The sequence below is a fragment of the Vipera berus genome (genome assembly GCF_964194415.1).
Source record: "Vipera berus genome assembly, chromosome: 2".
NCBI lineage: Eukaryota > Metazoa > Chordata > Lepidosauria > Squamata > Viperidae > Vipera > Vipera berus.
This window is the reverse complement of record NC_138203.1, coordinates 190347957-190371887: the sequence shown is the minus strand read 5'-3', so window position 1 is coordinate 190371887 and position 23931 is coordinate 190347957. Positions and strand designations below refer to the sequence as shown.

Here is a 23931-nt window from a genome sequence, read left to right as displayed (position 1 = left end):
GTACAGGAAGGATTTCGAAGAGGCAGAGGAACTAGAGATCAAATTGCCAACATACGCTGGATCATGGAGAAAGCTAGGGAGTTCCAGAAAAACATCTACTTCTGCTTCATTGACTATGCTAAAGCCTTTGATTGTGTGGATCATAACAAACTGTGGCAAGTTCTTAAAGAGATGGGCGTACCAGACCATCTTATTTGTCTCTTGAGAAACCTATATGCGGGTCAAGAAGCAACAGTGAGAACTGGACACGGAACCACTGATTGGTTCAAAATTGGGAAAGGAGTCCGGCAAGGCTGTATACTGTCGCCCTGCCTATTTAACTTATATGCAGAGCACATCATGAGAAAGGCAGGGCTAGATGAATCAAAAGTTGGAATTAAGATTGCCGGAAGAAATATCAACAACCTAAGATACGCAGATGATACCACTCTAATGGCAGAAAGTGAAGAAGAACTAAAGAGCCTCTTGTTGCGGGTGAAGAAGGAGAGTGCAAAACTTGGGTTGAAACTTAACATTAAGAAAACCAAGATCATGGCAACTGGCCCTCTCAATTCCTGGCAAATAGATGGGGAAGAAATGGAGGTAGTGACAGATTTTGTTTTCCTGGGCTCCAAGATCACTGCAGATGGGGACTGTAGCCAAGAAATTAAAAGACGCTTGCTCCTGGGGAGGAAAGCCATGGCAAATCTAGACAGCACACTAAAAAGCAGAGACATCACCCTGTCAACAAAAGTGCGTATAGTCAAGGCTATGGTCTTCCCAGTTGCAATGTATGGCAGTGAAAGTTGGACCATAAGAAAGGCTGAGCGCCAAAGAATTGAGGCCTTTGAACTATGGTGCTGGAGAAGACTCCTGCGAGTCCCTTGGACTGCAAGGCGATCAAACCGGTCAGTCCTAGAGGAGATCAATCCTGACTGCTCTTTAGAAGGCCAGATCCTGAAGCTAAAACTCAAATACTTTGGCCACCTAATGAGAAGGAAGGACTCACTGGAGAAGAGCCTAATGCTGGGAAAGATTGAGGGCAAGAGAAGAAGGGGACGACAGAGAATGAGGTGGCTGGATGGAGTCACTGAAGCAGTAGGCGTGAGCTTAAATGGACTCCAGAAGATGGTAGAAGACAGGAAGGCCTGGAGGAATGTTGTCCATAGGGTCGCGATGGGTCGGACACGACTTCGCAGCTAACAACAACAACTTCAGTTCCAAAGATCAATTTTTAATTGGCACCTAAGGCTGTAGTTAATAATGAAATTATTCATTCATGCAAAGCCATCACTGGATATTACCAGTCAATCTCATCAATACAGTACAGTCAACAATTACATGTACATAAGAAAATGTCAGTTGTGCTGGATATAACCCTTTGTTTGTCTCACATATGTAAGCAATAAGTCGGCCAAGTGCTTTTACTCCACCAAAAGTAAAAATCTTGCAGCACATTAAAAGCTAACACATCTATTATGACATAAACATAAAGGACTTGCTGTTTACTTTATCACATATTTTATTTTATCCTATCTATCAAATGCATACCTTAATAAACTTGTTAATCCCAAAGGTGCTGCTGCAAAACTCTAGTACAGCTCTCTGGAAAAATATCTTTGTGTATTTTACTAACTTGTTCTGTGCATATGCTAACTGAACCAATGAGCTAATAGGCAATTGTGAATTTCTTGGTGCTCTCTGAGCTTGTTTGTTTGCTTGCAGACATTTCACTTCCCAAATAGGTAATAGGTAATATTATCAGTGTGAATGAGGGTGGATTTTGCTGTCTGTTTATGCATAGTACCTTATGAGGTAATGGTGAGGTTGTAGTTTGCTCTTTGGTTAGATTTCATTAGATTGTAGTTTTTAGCCCGGTTCTTTGTCTGATGCTGATTCCTGCTTCTAGGTGTTATACATTTTTTAAAAAGTATTTTTGAAAGGAAACTAAAATGTTTTAATTTAATTGTTAAAATATTTTAATTTTCCTGCAAAAATGAAAACAGTATTATATGTACTATATAATCCATGCTAGTTTTTGAGTTAAGAAAACCAAGATCATGGCATCCGGCCCTCTCAATTCCTGGCAAATAGATGGGGAAGAAATGGAGGCAGTGACAGATTTTATTTTCCTGGGCTCTGAGATCACCGCAGATGGAGACTGCAGCCAAGAAATTAAAAGACGCTTGCTCCTGGGGAGGAAAGCCATGGCAAATCTAGACAGTACAGTATACTAAAAAGCAGAGACATCACCCTGCCAACAAAAGTGTGTATAGTCAAGGCCATGGTTTTCCCAGTTGCAATGTATGGCTGTAAAAGTTGGACCATAAGAAAGGTTGAGCGCCAAAGAATTGAGGCCTTTGAACTATGGTGCTGGAGAAAACTCCTGCGAGTCCCTTGGACTGCAAGGCGATCAAACCGGTCAGTCCTAGAGGAGATCAACCCTGACTGCTCTTTAGAAGGTCAGATTCTGAAGTTGAAACTCAAATACTTTGGCCACCTAATGAGAAGGAAGGACTCACTGGAGAACAACCTAATGATGGGAAAGGCTGAGGTCAAGAGAAGAAGGGGATGACAGAGAATGAGGTGCCTGGATGGAGTCACTGAAGCAGTAAGCGTGAGCTTAAATGCACTCCAGAAGAGGACAGGAAGACCTGGAGGAACGTTGTCCATAGTGTCGCGATGTGTCGGCCACAACTTCGCAACTAACACAGTTTTTGAGTAAAAAGTTCTGGCTTTCATTCATTTTCCCTTGGAAAACATAACATACCCTTCAGAATCTCAATAGAACATAAAACATAGAATAATAGAGTTGAAAGGGACTTTGGAGGTCTTCTAATCCTGTTCAAGCAAGTGACCCTATACCATTTCAGACAAATGGTTGTCCAGTCTCTTTTTGAAAGCCTCCAGTGATGGACAACCCACAGCTTCTGAAGGCAAACAGTACCATTGATTGATTGCTCTCAGGGTTAGAAAAATTCTCCTTAGTTTCTCAGTTCTCAGTTTCTCTTAGTTTCTTAGTTTCTCAGTTCTAATCTAATTAAGTTGGGAATAAGTCTCACTTGGATTAGAACTGGACTAATATATGAAGAGACTCTGCTGTTATTCCCTGTCACAAAATTCAGGCCAGTTATTGGATGAATCTGATGTTTGCCTGTTCCATTTCAAAGAACAGCACAGAAATTCCTTGCAAACATTTCCTGGCAAATTGTGTGGCTCAAAAGACATAATGAGCTTGTGTAATTTATTGAACATATTGAAGGAAGTTGTTGCCATGTAAATTCGTAAAGGGCTAAAATGGCCAAGTTGACATATGGTGCTTTGTGCATTGCAAATTTGTCTGTGAGATTATTACTGCAGCCATAAATGCACTATGTAGTTCTCTCTTTGTATTCATGTTTTTCCAAAAAAATCATTTACTGAGATGCAAGTCAGACATTCTGTTCTTCCAAAAAGCCTTGTCTGGGACAAGACACCCAGCAATCAGAGTGCTTTCTGCTCTGCTATGTTGTTATTGTTTTTTTTTATTAAAGAGTTTTACAAAAACAAGATTTTACAATATATCCCCAAATCCCCCCCACCCCAAACCCGCCCACTTCCCCCACGCTTCCCAGAGCTAAATACAGGATTATAGTTATAATAATCATATTCTAAATAAAAATTATGCATAATATACAATTAACCAAATTCATAATGTGCTTTAACTCCCCTTTAACATAAATACATACAAAGTACCAACACTAAGATCAATAACAATATCCCTCTAAAATCTACTCATAAGCTAAATGGAACTTTTTAGTCCCATATTTATTCTGAATATAATCTATCCATCTCCTCCAAACTGAAATATATCTTTCCTGTGAATGATCTTTCAAGTAAGCAGAAATCTTAGACATTTCTGCAAGATTCGAAACTTTAAACACCCATTCTTCTATAGTAGGCAAACTATCCTTCTTCCAATATTGTCCCACCAGTAACCGTGCTGCTGTTATCATATTCAACATCAAATTGGTTTCTTTAACATCACAATCTACAACAATGTTATTGTTTTTGAAGCATACACTACTCAATTCCATGCAATGTCTCAATTCCTCTTAATTTTGTTAATATCTATATAGATGTGTTTCTGGACAAACATGTGTGATCTGGACAAAGTTAAAATGCCTCTGTTCAATTAATTGCAGTTAAAGAGAATTAAGTAAGATTTACTGTTTATTGCGCAGTCTGTTTATTGCGCATCATGTTTTGGGTACATAAACCCCAGTAGCAGAAATGAGAAGCCTTGTTCAGGGTTTGTATCCAGCATCCCTAATTTTTATGTTGAATGGAAGGTCAGTATTGATCTTCCACTTATGATATTTTGACTACTGATAGAGTTGATTGTTTTTATAAGGATTAAGACTACTAGAAGGTGCCAATATGAGTTAGATGGTGAAAGAGAAAGAAGGAGACAGACCACCACAGTGTAAGAACACATAATTGGAACTCTGATAATTCATCCCATCCCAACTCGATTCTTTTTAATTTCATGGATGGAAGTAAAAGCCCCTCTAGACAATCTCTTGTCAACATGGGAAGACTGGTGATAATACAGACACTATTTGTAAATATGGCCTAAAAACCCTGAGCAAGGCTATTGTATCTATGAGATGTGTTACCGTGTGGTCTCTCTCCTTCTTTCTCTTTCACTGTCTATCTCATATTGGCACCTTCCAGTTATTGTAATCCTTATAAAATAAATCTTGTATGCTGAAAGCTATGGCACTATCTTTATTGTTTTATTAATGAATTCCAAAAAAAAATTAGATACTTTCTTGTAATATTCCCTTCCCTGCTTGTTTTAAGCATTGATGGTTTTCTCAGCTAGCCCTGAACTAAAACAACATGGAAAGCAAGATCAGTCTCAGGGTAAAAACAGAATTCCTCCTTGTAGCAAGGCAGATTTTAGCTCCAACAGGGTGTGAGAAAAAAGCTTAATGCCCTTTGTCTATATGGATCTAACATTTATTCGATATTTTGTACAGTAGATGTTTGACATGTTTGACAAGATGGTTAGAAATGCACAGATACTGATAATTTATATATATATATATATATATATATATATATATATATATATATATATATATATATATATATATATATATATATATATATATATATATATATATATATATATATGTGTGTGTGTGTGTGTGTGTGTGTGTGTGTGTGTGTGTGTGTTTGTGTGTGTGTGTATATATATATTTAATAAATTTAAAAACTGGAATCCCAGGTGTACACATTTGAAGTTAGTAAAAATAAAAACAATGAACTCCGGGATACTGTATAAGAGAAAATTCTTCTTTATTGCTGAGCTTTCGTCAACAAGCTGTTGACATCATCAGAGCAAGGGCTGAATGATAAGGGAGTCAGTACATACACTTATATGGCAGTTATAATGGTCAAATTGTGGAATGTGGGTGTGGCCTGTTTGTGACAAGCTCGCTCGTTTATAATTACAGTGGTTCCGGCATTGCTGGAAAAGGCCGGTCTCTGGTTGATTTTTAAAAGTTGCGCCTAGCAACTGCTTGGCATGTATCAACTGTTAGGCGCGTAGGTCTCGTCGTGCCACGTGTAGTCATACGCTGGCTGACAGGCTTTTCGTTCGAAGTACAGTCAAGGAGGTTGTCTTGTTCCCTCGCGTGCGGTTGTCGCAGGCTTGATTCTGCTGTGGAAGGGAGCAGATGTCCTCATGGAGTGTGTAAGCAATTCACTCTCCTTTGTGTTTCTTTGCCTGGTTGCTGTAAAATCGGCTCTGTTGTGTGGTTTGACTTGTCGGATCTTAAGAATTCCTTACCTTTTTTAGATGTAATGGTCCACCGACATCCAGATGGCAATCTTTCAACCACAGTTTACCACAAAACTACTCACACTGATCGCATCTTACACTATCTAAGCAACCGTCCAACTTCCCACAAAACTAGCTGCATAAGAACATTGTTCAAGAGAGTCAAAACACACTGCAGCACAGAGACAGCTAAATCCAAGGAGAAAGCTTACCTTTACCACGTATGCAAACAAATGGAGTTCATCGTTTTTATTTTTACTAACTTCAACTTTTAGTGTGTGTGTGTAAATATATATATATATTTACACACACACACTAAAAGTTCGTTCATTATTAATATTTTTAACCCAGAGCTAGTAATAGAAAACTTTATAGTGGGTAGGTTGATGCCAATCCTGAATTGCATTTTGCAGGTTTAATCAGCAGCCCAAACCCTGGAGAGTACTATAAACCACATTACCTCCTTGTTTATGTAGCCATCTTTATTTATGTCATAGAGATTAAATGTCCATCGTAGCTTTTCATGAACTGTTCCTCTCAAAAGAATGGAGAGCGCCATCACAAAATCCTGTGAATCCAGGAATACAAATTCAAATCTGATTTAAATGAACACTAATTTGCTTTACTCAAATGAAAATGCTTTCTCTGAGCTTTCGATAGAGCATTTGCAAATGATGCTTTATTAGAACCAAGATCTCATATAAAAATGTTCAGTTATACTTAACAATGCCTTTGTCAATTCTAAGTTCAGGACAGTAGGATTCAGGCTCTATCTAGATGGCAACTTTTCCAAAACAGCTGAAAGAATGGGAAGTCAGATTATTATTAATATTATTAAATTTTCAAATGGTAGAAAATGGAAGAAAATGTGCATGCTTAGGCATGCTTAAGAAGCCTATGATAGGCGTTGAATCAGGTATGAATAAATATTTAGATATGAGCTATCCATTTTAGAATTCATAGCTTTACTGATTAAATCAACTATCCCAAACATTTACATTGTAAAATATTAATGCAATAGGGTAAAAACGCAAAAGCCCATTCTTATGCATGACCTCCATTCATTTTGTATAAGAAATAACTTATTAAAGAGATCATAATGACCTCATGTAGGTGTATGCACACAGAGATTTGCACAGATATACTAATGCTTGTTGCTCATACTAAGGACAAATAGGCATTCTATCAGAAATTAAAAATGTGGTATTCGGTACAATCATGTGAAGATTATTAAAACACTTATGATTTCTTTACCTCAAACTTCACAGATCCATTTTGCGCTGTATCAAATGCATTAAAAAGATAATGGGCATACATACTAGCATCTGAAAAACACAAATCAATTGAAGATTATATTACTAAAATAATGAAAATAAACATAGACAGAGCTGGACTGAATATCGTCGGGGTTCATTTTTGATTCTGAGAACCAGGATATGAAACAGTGTAGATGACAGATTCCCATTTTCCATTCTGCACAGCATAGGTAATTTATTTGTGCTTTCCTTCTTTCTCAGTTCCCATACTTCTCTTTCAAAAAACTATAGATTGAGAAAATGTATCTTCGGTTCTGTCTGACTCATGAGTTCTATATTTTAAGCTAGCTATTCTCAATAAAAGAAATGTTGTAACTCACCACCATGAGGGAAAAACTGTGCATAGATCTGTTTGAATGTTTCTTCATTAACAGCTCCACTAGGGCATTCCTATGGGGAAAACAAGGAGTAAAGCTGTTGCTTTTTATTTACAGTATCACCTGGTGACCACTACATCCTTACTATTATATTTCTGATCCCTGAGTGCTATATGCTTAGAACTGAAGAAACTCTCTTACAGCTGTTTTAATCAATACTTTCCCCTCTTTGCTCAATAAGCAATTTCTTTTGCCATTACCATGCAGTGGAAATCAACTTTCAGTCAAAATCTTTGCTCTGTGGAAGGGGGTGCAAAAATCCATTTTGCCACCTGGAACAAAGACCTGCGGAGATCATTCTGAGCTGGAACCCCTCAGGCAATTAATTTCATTTGATCCCCACAAAAAAGAAGCTGCAGAATCAAAGCTAATTAGAGAACAATTGATTGTCTGAAGAGACACAGCTGTTTTGCAATTTACCTGTAGGTAAAACTGTCTATAAATGTGCAGCATAACTGTTGACAAGATTCTGATCTCATCTATAGGAGGGGGGTGACTGTTACTTGTATTAGCACTGCTGGCTGTTGGAAACCAAAGCAGAGCTACTGAGATACACAAAAAGACTCTCCCATGCTGTTAACCAGATTTAGGCTGTGGCTATGCCTTCTGGTCCTAGCTACAGCAGTTATGTTCATCTCTGTTACCTTGCTTGCTCACTGAGAGATTGGAAATAACTGATCATTAAACTAGAATACTTTTGACACTCATTTGTTGTTGTTCCTCTCTGCATCATCCTGGGGCTATTGCCACATTCCCAAGACAGATCACCCTTAAGGCAAATCCCAGAGCTTTCCATTTGTACTTAGTGAAACATCTGGAAATGCAAATTTCCCAGGAAAAGATGTGTTTTGAGTTTAGATATTTAAATGTCTTTGGGGCAGAAGATTATTGGCCAAAAGAAAACAAAAAGAACAAATGAGAATTAAACTAATTTCTCTCAAGCAGGCATCACCTGCTGACAAAAACTGAAGTGCTAAGGAGTGATAGGTTTTGAAGGAGCAAATGAGTTCAGTCCCACTCAGGGTAAGCAAAATTAAGCCCTTTAAATAAATTAGCAAATGCTCCTTAGAACAGTAACGAAAGGAGAAAATTTTTACTTTGCACTGAAAACATTTCCTAGCACCTTGGACTTTTTTCTGACAGAAGGACCCAACTGGCACAGACTTCTGGGGAAGAAATGGTAAAATGAAGATGGCTCTATTTTTAGTGGAACTGATAGCTGTGGTAAAATGAAGAATTAAAATACAGTGTTTAAATGATGGCATGGAAGAGGAACATGATATGGAAGTTTTACTGAATAAGATTGAGACTGATCTGAAAGTGGATTTAAAAAGTATAAGCAACAAAAATGATATGGCAAAAGAAGCTATGCTAGTTATACAAATGAAACCAGCTTTTGTCTTAATTAAAAGGGATATATGAATAACAAATATCAAAAGTGGCTTGATCCTAAAAATCCTAAAGAATTTTCTGAGAAGAGACATAGAAGAAATTGAAAGAAATAAAGTTTTAGAACATTATTGGAAGAGATTAAAGATTAAGATGGTTAAAAGATGTTAAAAGAGCCTTGGTGGAGCTAATGCCTCCTTAAGTAACACCAGCTGCCTGCAATTAGTGCAGGTTCGCATCCCACCAGGCTCAAGGTTGACTCAGCCTTCCATCCTTCCGAGGTAGGTAAAATGAGGACCCAGATTGTTGGGGGCAATAAGCTGACTTTGTAAAAATGCCGCTGGGGGGGGGGGCAAAAGCCCTAATAAGCAGGCATATACATAGAATGAAGGCTATTGCTAAGCACATTGTTTTGTGCTTTAGATTGTAAGCTGCCCTGAGTCTTCGGAGAAGGGCGGGATATAAATGGGATAAAAAAAAGTAAAAGGAAGGAATATAAAGTTGTTTTATTTGATCAAGGTAAAAATAAATATGTTGTTATCTCTAGTAACCTTTAATGTACTTTTGCTAACTGGGCTAGAATGAGATTTTAAAAATATGTATGTAGATAAGAGATGACATATGGGAAGTTGACTGACCAACCGCATTCAACAGTTCAATGGAACTGCATCTACATGGCAGGAAGTATGAAGTGGGGCACCCCAAGGCTCTGTTTTAGGCCCAGTTCTCTTCAACATCTTCATCAATGATTTGGATGATGGATAGATGGGGAACTCATTAAACTTTCAGCTGACACCAAGCTGGCGGAAATAGCCAACACTCCAGAAGATAGGTTTAAGATACAGAAGGATCTTGACAGACTTGAACATTGAGTGCTATCTAACAAAATGAAATTCAATGGTGAAAAAAGTAAGGTTCTACATTTAGGAAAGAAAAACCAAATGTACAGATACAGTATAGGTAGTACTTCGCTCAGTAGTAGTAACTGCGAAAGGGAACTTGGAGACCTAGTGGACTATCACTTTAATATGAGCCAGCAGTTTGCTGCAGCTGCCAAAAAAGCCAACAAAGTTTTACGCTGCATTAACAGAGATGTAGAACCAAGGTCACATGAGGTGTTAATACCATTTTATAATGCTTTGGTAAGGCCACACTCGAAATACTGCATCCAGGTTTGGTCACCATGATGTAAAAAAGATGCTGAGACTCTAGAAAGAGTGCAGAGAAGGGCAACAAAGATGATTAGGGGGCTGGAGGCTAAAACCAGGGCTTTTTTCTCATAGAACACTCAGAACGGCGTTCCGGAACCTTTTTTTTTTTTTTTTGCAAAAAAACAAAAAAACAAACAAACAACCCAGCTCCCTTATTGGATTTCCTAAGCCTATTGCAGGGCTAGCAACCTTGGCTCTTTTTTATGACTCGTGGACTTCAACTCCCAGAAATCCTGAGCCAGCCATGCTGAGGGGAAAGGGAGAGGTTTCCAAGCTGAGCCATGCTGGCTCAGGAATTCTGGGAGTTGAAGTCCACGAGTCATAAAAGAGCCTGCACTAGAGGAGGACATTAAAATTATTTACAGGATTACTTCTTTAGGAACTAAACTTTTAGAATCTAAAACAGCTAATTCAGAAAAGCCAACAGGAAAGAACCTCACATTTTTCGTCTGCTTCTGTCTTTTGGAAGGTAAAATTAGATAACAAAATAATCTATTTCTTATGTTAACATCTCTGCAATGAAATCAAAGGTAACAGGAAAGAAATGAGAAACATTTTTCTCAATGTAATATGTCTAATTTAGCTGATTCTAGAAAAAAAATAGTATCTTTTGTACACTCTTGAAAACTATTTTGAATCTAAACAATTCTTAAGAATGAAATATTCTTAATTTGGACTTTACTTTTACTGTTTGGACTGTTGTGTGTTTTGAAAAATAGATTATTTAGAATCTAGTTATGTTGCACTTCAGTCTTTAAATAATTAACCTAGTATATACATAACAATATCAACAATTTCCCTGGTGAGCTTAACATCAATAACAACATTTATTAAAAAGGCTAAAATAATTTCTGGGGGTATTATCTGTATAGTAAAAGTTTGGACAAGCAGTGATCATGTTACATATGTACATAAGCGTAGTCAGTAGCATATGCCTTTTTAAAAATATCAAACATGCAAAGAAACAAAAATAAGTCCAAAATATCTGTATTACATCCAGAAATGCCAACTTTGCAGCCAATATTTCTCATCCATAACTATGGCTCCCTAAGGATACCTGCATACATGCAAATGTTTCTCTGGGATCAGTAACGCAACAGGGATTGCTTTTTCCTTCCAGTAACATATACCTAAAACCAGTTTATTGCATTTGGCAATTGTACTAAAAAAATCTCATTCATTTAATTTGAAATCAAGTGAAAAATTGATTAAAATTATTTTATTAAAACAAATTAATGGCAATTCTTTTATAAAAAGTTGCCTCAAACAAAATGAGTTTGACATGCCTGCTCTAGATAGTTGAATGCTCCAAAATAAATTCTAGACCAGGCCTGTACATGCAGCCTACCAAGCACCCTTGGACAGAGCACAGAGTTTTTTTTTAAAGTAATAAAATCACCACCACTGCCCTGAAAGTCATGTTGCCTAGTGCCTCCATGGCTTACCATGACCACAAGCTCCAACACTGTAGATGCTCCTCTAGTCACCAAATCATTGATTAGCCCACCAGCATTCCTTTGCACACCACAAAGATTTTTAATTTATCAGTGTGGGCCTTTCCTTTCTACAAGTTAATAATAATAATAATAATAATAATAATAATAATAATAATAATAATAATAATAATAATAATAATAATAATAATAATAATAATAATAATAATAAAAGGAAGGAACCTTGGAGGTCATCTAGTCCAACCCCCTACTCAGGCAGGAAACCCTATACCATTTCAGACAAATGGCTGACCAGTCTCTTCTTAAAAACTTCCAGTGTTGGAGCATTCACCACTTCTGGAGGCAGGTTGTTCCACTGGTTAGTTGTTCTAACTGTCAGGAAATTTCTCCTTAGTTCTAGGTTGCTTTTCTCCTTGACTAGTTTCCATCCATTGCTTCTTGTCCTGCTTTCAGGTGCTTTGGAGAATAGCTTCCCTCCCTCTTCTTTGTGGCAGCCCCTGAGATATTGGAGCACTGCTATCATGTCACTCCTCGCCCTTCTCTTCATTAAACTACACATACCCAATTCCAGCAACTGTTCCCTATATGTTTTAGCCTCCAGTTCCCCAATCATCATTGTTGCTCTTCTCTGTACTCTTTCTAGAGTCTCGACATCTTTTTTACATCGTGGTGACCAAAACTGGATGCAGTATTCCAGGTGTGGCCTTACCAAGGCATTGTAAAGTGGTATTAGTACTTCACGTGATCTTGATTCTATCCCTCTGTTAATGCAGCCTAGCACTGTGTTGGCTTTTTTGGCAGCTGCAGCACACTGATGGTTCACATTGAAGTGATTGTCTACTAGGACTCCAAGATCCCTCTCACAGTTACTACTATTGAGCAAGGTACCACCTATACTATACCTGTGCATTTGATTTTTCCTGCCTAAATGTAGAACCTTACTTTTTTTCACCATTGAATTTCATTTTGTTAGATAGTGCCCAGTGTTCGAGTCTGTCCAGATCCTCCTGTATCTTAAGCCTATCTTCTGGAGTATTGGCTATTCCTGCCAGCTTGGTGTTGTCTGCAAATTTGATGAGTTCCCCATCTATCCCCTCATCCAAATCGTTGATGAAGATGTTGAAGAGCTGCACAGACCTCTTCTAGATTTTCCTCTTGCCTTTCTGAGTTAACTTGTTGGTCTGTCATTGAGCAAGAATTGACTTTGTAGGGAAGCATATTATCATTTGATGTATATTTAACATATGTTCTACATTTATTTACCAATTATATAATATTTGTATGCAATCCACTTGGCGAGGTTTGGGGAAACTTACAATAGAAAAAATATATTTTTAAAGTCATAAGATTAAAACATCGCCTGGCCCACACCGCCTCCGCTGCCCGCATTGTGCAGCCCCGCCATATAGAGTGGGCTCTGCTGCTCCCACAGCACCAGCCGCGCCAGCTCCAGCCCCAGGGAGGGGAGCCCCCACCAATACCCTTTGTACCTGTAACTGCAGCAGCACTGCCCCCCCACCCCCACCCCCACCCTGCCTCCTGCGCCCACCAAGATGAGAGTTCCGGCACCTTTTTTTTTTTTTAGAAAAAAAGCACTGGCTAAAACATATAAGGAACGGTTGCTGGAATTGGGCATGTCTAGTTTAATGAAGAGAAAAACTAGGGGTGACATGATAGCAACTCTTCCAGTATCTCAGGGGCTGCCACAAAGAAGAGGGAGTCAAGCTATTCTCCAAAGCACCTGAAGGCAAGACAAGAAGCAATGGAAGGAAACCAATCAAGGAGAGAAGCAACCTAGAACTAAGGAGAAATTTCATGACAGTTAGGACAATTAATTAGTGGAACAACCTGCCTCCAGAAGTTGTGACTTCTCCAGTACTGGAGGTTTTTAAGAAGAGACTGGACAGCCATTTGTCTGAAATGGTGTAGGGTTTCTTGCCTGAGCAGGAGGTTGGCGTAGATGACCTCCAAGGTCCCTTCCAACTCTGTTATTCTATTCTATTCTATTCTGTTCTGTTCTGTTCTGTTCTGTTCTGTTCTGTTCTATTCTATTCTAGGCTAGGCTAGGCTAGGCTAGGCTAGGCTAGGCTAAGGTAGGCTAGGCTAAGGTAGGCTAGGCTAGGCTAGGCTAGTTTATTGAGTTCATTTGTTATATTTTAAGAGAAGATAAATTCTAAAATTGTTTATATTTGTTGTGATGAAGAGGGAAGTTGTTTATATACAGTATATACTTTTCCTTTAACATATTCTTATTTTTTCTTCTCTTTTTCTTTCTTTTTTCTCTTTTCTGAACTTTATGTTTTTTTTAATTTCTTTTAGTTATTCTAACGTGTTCATTTTTAACTTATTAATTGTAAGGCTTAATAAAATTACTATTAAAAATGACCCAGCTGGCTACCATTTAAAGAAAAGGAATTGGGACATTAAAGAGCAAGTTATAAAAGAGACATTTATTTTTTCGTATTCATAGATCAGAAATCTATTATGAATATGTACAGATGAACACAAGAGTCCCTCTTAATTGGTAAGCTTTTATGATACCAATGTTGCAATAATTTGTGGAAAATGACAAAGAAAAATGGAAGAAGTCATGAGAGATCATGGAGGAGTACATGCGGAAAATGGTTATAAGCTTGGAAGTCTTATAAAATTCTATGCTTGAAGCAGGTCGACTCTGCCTTCCGAGATGGGTAAAATGAGGACCCAGATTATAGGGGGCAATATGCTGACTCTATAAACTGCTTAGAGAAGGCTGAACAGAACTGTGAAGTGGTATATAAGTCTAAGTGCTTAAGACATTTTTTAAAACATTTTTCTCTCAGGGCTTTTCCCCACTTTTCAAAATTATGAAGAATCCCCAAAGAGCTTTTGTTCATATAATTATATCTTTCAATATTTACCACAGTAAAAATTAAAATTGATGCATTCACTACCACTACCACTTCTCTCAGTTGTTTATCGGGATTTTAATATTAAATTATTATTTAACTTAGCCTGGTAAATAATGTTGATTTGTGAATCCCCTTAGAGGGCCTGGGGTGGTGGTGGTGTCCTAAGACCACCCTCTAAGAAACACATGTCCTATTGAGCTGGGGTGGCACATTGGTTAGAATGAGTGGTGGGATTCAAATATGGAACAACCAGTTGTCTGTGTGGATGCCTCTTCTGGAAGCCCATTCTGGGCTTGGGCAAAAATTTTTTAGCTACCGGTTCTGTTGAAGTGGTGCGAACTAGCTGAATCCCACACTGGTTAGAATGTAGTATTGCAGGTTAATTCTGCCAACTGCCAGCAGTTCAATCCTGACCACCTCAAGGTCAACTTTACCTTCTATCCTTCTGAGATCGGTAAAATGAGGCCCCAGATTGTTGGGGGGGGCAATATGCTGACTCTGTAAACTATTTAGAGAGGGCTGTAAAGCAGAATAAATCAGTATATAAGTCTAAGTGCTATTGCTATTGCTGTACATTTGAACTTATTAATTTATGCTGACCTATTATCAGTTTCAAGGACTGCTCCATTCAGTTCTGATTTACAAGTAAAGAACTATTTTAAAAAAGGAAACCAAGGACAATGAAGCAGTCCCTCAATAGTCAGCCTCCCCAAAAAATTAGACTAAACAGACATATAGATGATCTGGTGTCACAGTGCCTACCAAATTCTTTGGTATTTCTATGTAAAATATAGTATAATTTCAAATGCATCTACTAGTTCCAATTCATTTATACTTAAATGGTCACAGTTTTGTTTCACAAGAATCAAGAATGCTCAAGAGATCTCATTAGCAATAGAGAGAATAACTTAATACACTAAATCTTCAGACTTATTCCTTGGGAAATCAAGCAGGTATGCCCCTTAATGTAATTTCTGTTGGAGCAACATAACTATGACAAAACTAGTTCATTAAGGATTTTGATGAATATTCTGTCTGGTTAATTATGCACAATCCTTTAAACTATATAAGTAGACATTTGTGCATATCAGGGATAATTGGGGTATTCCGATGCTCTTTTACAATTCTATAAATTGAGAATTTTCACAGTTAGGATATAAAACTTTATGGGAAAATAACAAGTTACTTTTTAATCCTTTTTTTTCTTACATATTCAGAAGCTAGCTTAAATATTCTTGAGTTTCTCTGCAAAAGTATCATTTAAAAAAATATCAATGCATTCTTATACTATGCAACATTACACCATCATATAATCGCTTTTTTTGTAAACACATTTTGATAAATAACCTACATTTCAGTGCAGTAAGAGTAACCCTTCAATGAGGACTAGGGTAAATCAGTTCAAGCACTCTTAACACTAACAACCATGTTATGAGTTGATATAGGTCCTCAATATTCTTGGCCCTTGTGACTCACACCTCGAATTAAGAGTCTTGCCTTCATAATCCATAATCAATCCATAATCCATAGAAAAGTGCTCAGTTGTATAGAGAAAAATTGGGGATAGCCAGGATAATTCATATCAGCCTGATACTGAAATCAGAAATGATCATGTCCTCTATGCTCAAGAGTTTTCAGAATTTCAGGTCTCTGCCAAGAGAAAACTAATATTAATTTTTTTGGAAATTCAAATCCACCAACATTCTGTCTTATTAATACCTTATGACATACTGACTCCCAAGGAGATGATAGATTTATTTACTTGTTAGATTTTTATCCTGCCTTTATTACTCTGAAAATCAAGATTTAATATTATACTCCATATATACCATTCTGCCTGCTCTTTGTCTGAGACAGTGCTAATCTGAGTTCACTTGAATCTGCCTTTTGTCCTAGCTGCACACACACAGAGTCCATGCTGTTGACTATCCTCTGTACATGTGCAGCTAGGACACAGGTCTGCAACCCGCGGCTCCGGAGCCGCATGCGGCTCTTTCAGCCGTCTCTTGCGGCTCCCAGTCCTCTGCCATGTGCAGTCCAAAAAAAAAAAAAGTGGGACTAAAAAAATTCAACCAATCAATTCAGATATGCAGGGTAGGTGCATATCTCGCCTTGGCTCCACTCTTCAGTCAAACCCTGTTCTGCACATGCACGCATGTACGTGCATGTGCACACATTTTTTGCGGCTCCCAGTTTTTCCTTTTGTGAGGCAACCCGTTCCGAGTGGCTCTTTCACTGTTTCAGGTTGCTGACCCCTGAGCTAGGACAAAAGGCAGACAGAAGTGAATTCAGATTAGCACTGTCTCAGACAAAGAGCTGGCAGAATGGTCTATATGGAGTATAATATTGAAGCTTGATTTCCAAAGTAATAAAGGCAGGATAAAAACCTAACAAATAAATAAATCTTTCATCTCCTTGGAGTCAGTATGTCATAAGGTATGAATAAGACAGAATGTTAGTGGATTTGAATTTCCAAAAATGTAGTTAGCTAGACCAGGTTTTCCCTGACAATATCAGGTATTCCCCTGAATACGTCTCCTTACTGTTGCCAGCAGGAATAAAACTTGCTCCATCACTTTTTACCAGACGGGATTCCCACTTTCAGTAACACTTACATGGACACACCCAACAGAGCTTCCAACATTCCAGGACAGCCCAGACTTGCCTATTTGAGACTTAGTTTTTTTTAATTAATTTTCAACTGTGCTCCACCCAGTGCTTGATATGTTGTCCTTGCTATGAGCCATTTTTGGAAGATAAACACTGCCTTCCTCTAGCTACTAGGAGGCACTTGGATTGTATCTGTACCTAAAAGTTTGCCTCTTATGCTGACTAAATATCTGTCTCCAACCTGAGAGGGCAAGGACAAATAAGACAGCAATATGGAACAGTATGGACGTGGTGGCTCAGTGGGTTAGGACACTGAGCCTGTCGATCAGAAGGTCGGCAGTTTGGCGGGTCGAATCCCGAGTGCCGCATAACACAGTGAGTGCCTGTTACTCGTCCCAGCTTCTGCCAACCTAGCAGTTCGAAAGCACGTAAAAAAAATGCAAGTAGAAAAATAGGGACCACTACAGTGGGAGGGTAACAGTGTTCCGTGCACCTTTGGCATCTAGTCATGCTGGCCACATGACCACGGTAGACACCCTCGGACAAATGCTGGCTCTTCGGCTTTGAAACAGAGATGAGCACCGGCCCCTATAGTCGGAAATGACTAGCACGCATGTGTGGGGGAAACTTTACCTTTACCTTTATATGGAACATTCCACATTATAGTAAATGTAAAAAACATGTATCACGGCTTTTGGTAGAAGTAAATGCATAACCTAACACCCAGTGCTGTGACCCTGGGGTGGAAATGGTCAGCAAAAAGCAAATAGACACCAATGAGTATGGTATGTGTTGATACCATCAGAAAGGTGTGAAAGGTTAGTAGTAAAGTCAATTAAAGCAGTCCAGAGGAAATGGCACTGTCTGAAGAGTGGGCTTGCTGAGGGCTCTCTTTTGCAGTCTGCCAGTATGGAATCCAGTGACTCACTGTAAGTATTTTTAAGTATATTTCCTTGTTTCTATTTTTCAAATACCTTGGTTTTGCTTTTAGTTAGGGTTTTCCTCACAATGATAAATGTATACTTAGGGCACCAAAAAATCTAGGATTCTCACTCAAGTGGACGATCACTTGACTATGAGCTAGCAGTGTGCAGCAGCAACCAAAAAAGCTAATACAATCCTGGGTTGTATAAACAGAGGTATAGAATCAAGTTCACGCAAAGTATTAGTACCGCTTTATAAAACCCTAGTAAGACCACACCTTGAATACTGCAGCCAGTTTTGGTCACCATACTACAAAAAAGATGTTGAGACCTTGGAAAAAGTTCCAAGAAGAGCAACTAAATGATCAAGGGCCTGCAGACTAAAACATAAAAAAGAATGGCTACGGGACTTGGGTTTGGCTAGTCTAAAGAAAAGAAAAAGGGGAAACATGATAGCAGTATTCTAGTATTTGAGGGCTGCCACAAAGAAGAGGGGGTCATGTTATTCTCCAAAGCACCAGAGGGCAGGACAAGGAACAATGGTTGAAACTGATCAAAGAGAGAAACAACCTGGAATTAAGGAGAAACTTCCTAACAGTGAGGAAAATTAACCAGTGGAACAGTTTGCCTTCAGAAATTGTGGGTGCTCCATCCCTGGAGAATTTTAAGAAGAGGCTAGACAATCACTTGTCAGAAATGGTATAGGTTCTCCTGCTCGAGGAGGGGGCTGGATTAGAAGACCTCCAAGGACCCTTCCAGATTCTATTCTATTCTATTCTATTCTATTCTATTCTATTCTATTCTATTCTATTCTATTCTATTCTATTCTATTCTATTCTATTCTATTCTATTCTATTCTATTCTATTCTATTCTAGTCTAGTCTAGTCTAGTCTATTCTAGTCTAGTCTAGTCTAGTCTAGTCTAGTCTAGTCTAGTCTAGTCTAGTCTATTTCTAGTGTATTTCTAGTCTAATCTAGTCTAATCTATTTCTCATACATTATGTAAATATCTAGCTTTCTGGAGAAGGCTGTAATTACTGGGAAAGGTGGAAGGAAAGAGAAGAGAATGTCCAACACTAAGTTGGATGGACTCAGTTAAAGTGGCAATGAGTACACCATTGGAAATGCTGAAGGACCAGGTTAGGGACAGATCATCATGGAGAAAATCTATTCATGGGGTTTCTTGGAGTTGGAGATGAATTGATGGCATGTAAACATCATTAGGAACTAAGAGAAGATGAGGGGACACCACGGAATTATTTCCCCTTAGCTATCATGTCCTTAATTCTTTCATTGACACACTCGGGTTTAGTTTTCAGCACTTAATGGGTCTTAATGTCTTGTCATTTAAGCAATGGAGGGATTGGGGGATACCACTGTGTGCTGTGCTTAGGGCATCAGTTGGCCTTAATCCAGTCCTGGCCAAGGACAATCTTAAGTTTTACATTTTTTGTTACATGAACATTGCTGATTTCTTAAAGATAATGATAATAATAATAATAATAATAATAATAATAATAATAATAATAATAATAATAATAATAATAATAATAATCATCATCATCATCATCATCATCATCATCATCATCATCATCATCTATCTAATACATGATGATATTCATTCAAGTTGTCAAAATCTGTTCCAGCAAATAAAAGCAATTTTCTGGCCAATTTCTATTTAAAGATGTTGAATTGTATAAGTATGTAATTGGTTTGCCGTACACAAAGATCTGGATCTATCCTGACACAGAAAAGCTTTGGCAAATTGATTGAGATGAAATGTAGCAAAATATATCTCCCTTAGAAATATTGGAATCAGGATGAGTAATGAAGCAAAGACTTTACTACCACACATCTTATCAATAAAAACTAATGCTATGAAACATTTTGCTTTTTATGAAATTAATATATTTCAGTGAATTATACTTATGATTCATTGCTGAAGTACAAATTTTATCTGCTAGTCATATGTTTCCTTGCAATCTCAACAGTCTTGCGCTATTGAGCACAGTTATAGCTCCCCAAACTGTAGAATTTTAGACTAAGATAAATTACAACATATATATGCATTTTTTTGTTCCTAAATCTGGCTCTCTCCACTTGAATCCACTACATTAATAATATACACAGTGAAAGCCATACAATTGTACCTTCTGAATATGTTTTGAAAAATTGTGGCAGAATCAAGTTATTAATTAGTGTGAGTCTTTTAAATATGCAGCTTGAATAGTAAGCTATCACTATGGAGAGCACTAGCTCACTGTTCAAGCTGCATATTAAAAAAGGCTCACATTAATTAATAATGTAAAGTAGGATTTGGCGAAGGAAGGAAGGAAGAAAGGAAGGAAGGAGAAATTTAATATTTTAGCTTTGAAATAGTCACATTGTGCCATCTGCCTCCCACCTCCCTAAATAAAAAAAGCAGCTTCATAATACTATGGAAGGAAAAGAGAACTTTAGTGAAAATCAGAGCTTACAAATACTTATTTTGGTAAGTAATTCATTCTGTTATTGTCAAACAATTGGAACAGATATGTCTAACTCCTCAGCAATTAATTTTAAATGCGAGGATTTTGTAAAAAATATATGAACTGAATGGGATGTGACCACAATTGGGAAATACAAAATATTTCCAGAATATCCAAAAGCAATAATGGACTGTCCCAAATCTAATTTGACACAATGAAGAAACAATGCTTGGCTGAAATTGTCAGGTTACAGATCTATTAACTCATCCATTTTGCACATGAGAAAACTACAACACAGGCTACATTTAACAGGTGAGCTGCATGTTTTCAGCCTGGCATCCTTTTAAATGTATCTTTATGACATTAAAAAGAAGCACAATAGCCTTTTATCTGCCTGATCTTAGATCTAAAGAAGGACTTGAGAAAAACTTTGTCTCCTGTTCTGAGTTACTGATCAGTTCATAATAAGTATATTTTACCATCTTACATTTTTGAATCCTCTGTAAAGTACTTGAAGTTCCTTCTTTGTGAAATTGGTTTGTGCCTCAAGTTGTTCTAATCCTTCTGGTCGATAACATACTGTTGTTATTTCCAATTCATCTTCAGTTTTATCTAAAACAAGGATACAGTTTGATTTGGAACACCATACTGTTTGAGAAGTAGTGGAAGGAATTAAATGAAGACCAATGAACTTGAACATAATTGCATATTAAGCTGTATACCCATGCCGTTCCATTTAACATAAAATCAACACCAAGAAACAGGGGCACATCACACATTTCTTTGTAACAGTTATTATCACACAAACTATTATTATTCCACTCATTATTGCACTCCTGTTGTGATACTCTATTCCTTAATAACATTAAGATGTTTCAAATGCAACCAGAAGATAAGAGTCCCAAGTTCATGCTCACTGATTTGAAAAGATTTTCCAACATGCAGCGATTTTTTTTTAGAACAATATCACAAATTGCAGGTAGAGCTAGGACCCAACGTGCTTAAAACATAGTAGACAAGAAGTTGTGAAATCCCCCTCTAATACACTAATACGGCAATGTGTATTGATTAACAGATATAAATTACTTCCACACAATATATTTAAGATCAGAACAAACAATTATTACATTTAGCAGGCATGAAGATCCATTTTTCTTTTGTTATGCAACAAAAGAGTTGGAGAAGACATTCTAATTAATAAAGTGTTATCAAAGACAACCGTAATTTCCCTGGAATTATTGCCCCCGATATATGCCTTTTTTCCTGCTAAGTGAAGACATAGCAAAGGCGTAATAAGTTCCTGAAATGTATAGGTTGTAAAGTAAGTATATCTTGCCTGTGTTATAGAACAGCCTCCCCAAAAGAAGCTACATTAGCCTTGATGTTATTTTTGCTGTATTGCTATTTTAGAAGTTAAGTCAGGGCTTATCCTGAGTATACATGTTTGTATTGATGCATGTTAGCTGTTCTTAATTTCTATATTGGTTGTATTTTGTTGATAGTTTATGATTATATGTTGTTCATTTCTTTTATATATTGCCTAGGGTCACATGACTGCAGTGGCTTAGAAAACTAAATAAATAAACATTTCTTTAAAGTAAGAAGCAGTGACACCATGGAGAACATTTCTTTCCCCCAAAGCCTTACTTTTTCGTATAATAATTGAGCACTCTTACTAATCACACATGTCCATAGATGGAATAGTAACCTCCTAAAGATAATGAAAAGAGAGCAGTTTCATTGTAATTAGATATTTTATTTTTGATGGTATGTGTTTCTAATTATGTTAGAAGTTTGCATTCAGCTTGGGGACTTTTAGCAAAGAATGCCTCATTGCATTCTATGACCATATATAATTCTTCACTTGGAAATGAGAAAGGATGGACATGAAAAGAAAATATTTTAGAAGCTCTGAAGTTGACTTCATTATATGAACATGTAGATCAATATCAGAATCAGAATAGAGCTGGAATGGACGTTGGAGATCTTCTAGTCCAGCCCCCTCCTCAAGCAGGAGCCCCTATACCATTTCAGACCAGTGACTGTCCAGTCTCTTCTTAAAAACCTCCAGTGATGAAGCACCCCCAACTTCTGATGGCAAGCTATTCCAGTGGTTAATTGTTCTCACTATTAGAAGGTTTCTCCTTAGTTCTAGGTTGTTTCTCTCCTTGATTAGTTGCCATCCATTGTTTCTTTAACCTATAGATTTTTTTCACATACATATTCTTTAAAAATGGCAAAAAGTTACAAGTTTTCTTAACCTCCATAATTTCTTTAGGCAACTTATATGGTGGTTAATACAGATTCTGAGATTTTTTTGTAATTAAAAAAAGAATAATTTGTCTTAATAATGAATTTTGTTTCCTAAATTTCCCCAATGCATTCTTCAGTGTCAACAGTTACATTTTGAATCCAACAGTAAGAAAAAAAAAAGGTGAAATTTTCTTCAGGTCAAGATTGACTAAGTCTCCATGTAGGTTTTTTTTTAATATTGGAATAATATGTCCTCTTCTGGAATGACATAATATTTCCTCTTTGGAAATGCCTCTTCAATTTACTAGGTTTGCCAAGTAGCGTGGTATTCCCCGGGGATCTTTGTAATGAAAAGGAAAATAGATAGGCGAGGCTTTTTTTTCCCTTTTTTCTTTGCATTCAATTGTGTCCAAATCTCAGACTCCGACTCCGACTCCCTGATGCATTCTTGGCAAGCTTTTTCAAAAAATGGTTTGCCATTGACTCTTTCCTAGGGCTGAGTGAGAGTGATTGGCCCAAGATGACCCAGCTGGCTTTGTGCCTAAGGCAGGACTAGAACAAATAGCCCCTCCCTCCCCCGTTTCTATCATGATGCCTTCTTAACCATTCCACCAAACTGGCTCTTGTGAGGCATTATTAGTTAGCTATTTGTTTTCAACTACCCAAAAGACTTTGCTGACTCGTGTTTTCCACTTTTGTGCACATTTTGATATAGTTTGAAATTAAAAGAAGACGTTGTTTTTGTGGTTTTCATAGATGGGGATAAAAGCAAGGAGTAAGAATGGATCTCATGCCAATGTTAATAAAGTGTATCTCAAAACAAAGCATCATTTGTAGTGGGGATAATGTCTCTGAACGTATTATATCTGTGCATTGTCTCAGGCTCTTCCCTAAATCTCTCTCTTTCTCCCTGTACATATAAATGCATGTGCGCGCGCACACACACACACACACACACCAGAATTGAAAATGGATTTTTGAAACTGGGATAGATGCTAATTTCATGCTGAGCCAAGTCACTGACACTATGAGCGTGAAGTACCAGCAGAAATAGCCTTAGCTCAGTGGAATTGCTTCATGTCTTCATATAGGAAGTAACACATTTAAAGCTAAGGAACACTGAAAAGCCTCTCCATGAACTCTTGTTATGTATGAGCTAATTATCTCAGCATCCCGTCCACAAGATTGCCGCCTCTTTCATGACACTAAAACTTGTTCTCTTCATTTACT

The 23931-nt window shown here is 37.5% G+C and overlaps 1 protein-coding gene across 4 annotated transcripts in view; it reads right to left on the bottom strand.

Moving 5' to 3' along the window:
* KCNIP1 (potassium voltage-gated channel interacting protein 1) overlaps positions 1 to 23931 on the bottom strand; it is a gene marked incomplete at both ends in the record, with an annotated part of 373406 nt that overhangs the window by 8397 nt on the left and 341078 nt on the right. For 3 of the 4 annotated variants that reach the window (XM_081321636.1, XM_081321637.1, XM_081321638.1), the window contains 4 exons: positions 6270 to 6377; positions 7064 to 7134; positions 7446 to 7515; positions 20936 to 21060. In XM_081321636.1, the coding sequence (XP_081177762.1) occupies positions 6270 to 6377; positions 7064 to 7134; positions 7446 to 7515; positions 20936 to 21060 (374 nt within the window). Of the gene's footprint in view, positions 1 to 6269; positions 6378 to 7063; positions 7135 to 7445; positions 7516 to 20935; positions 21097 to 23931 lie in introns of all 4 variants that reach the window. The other variant, XM_081321639.1, reaches the window with a different exon arrangement.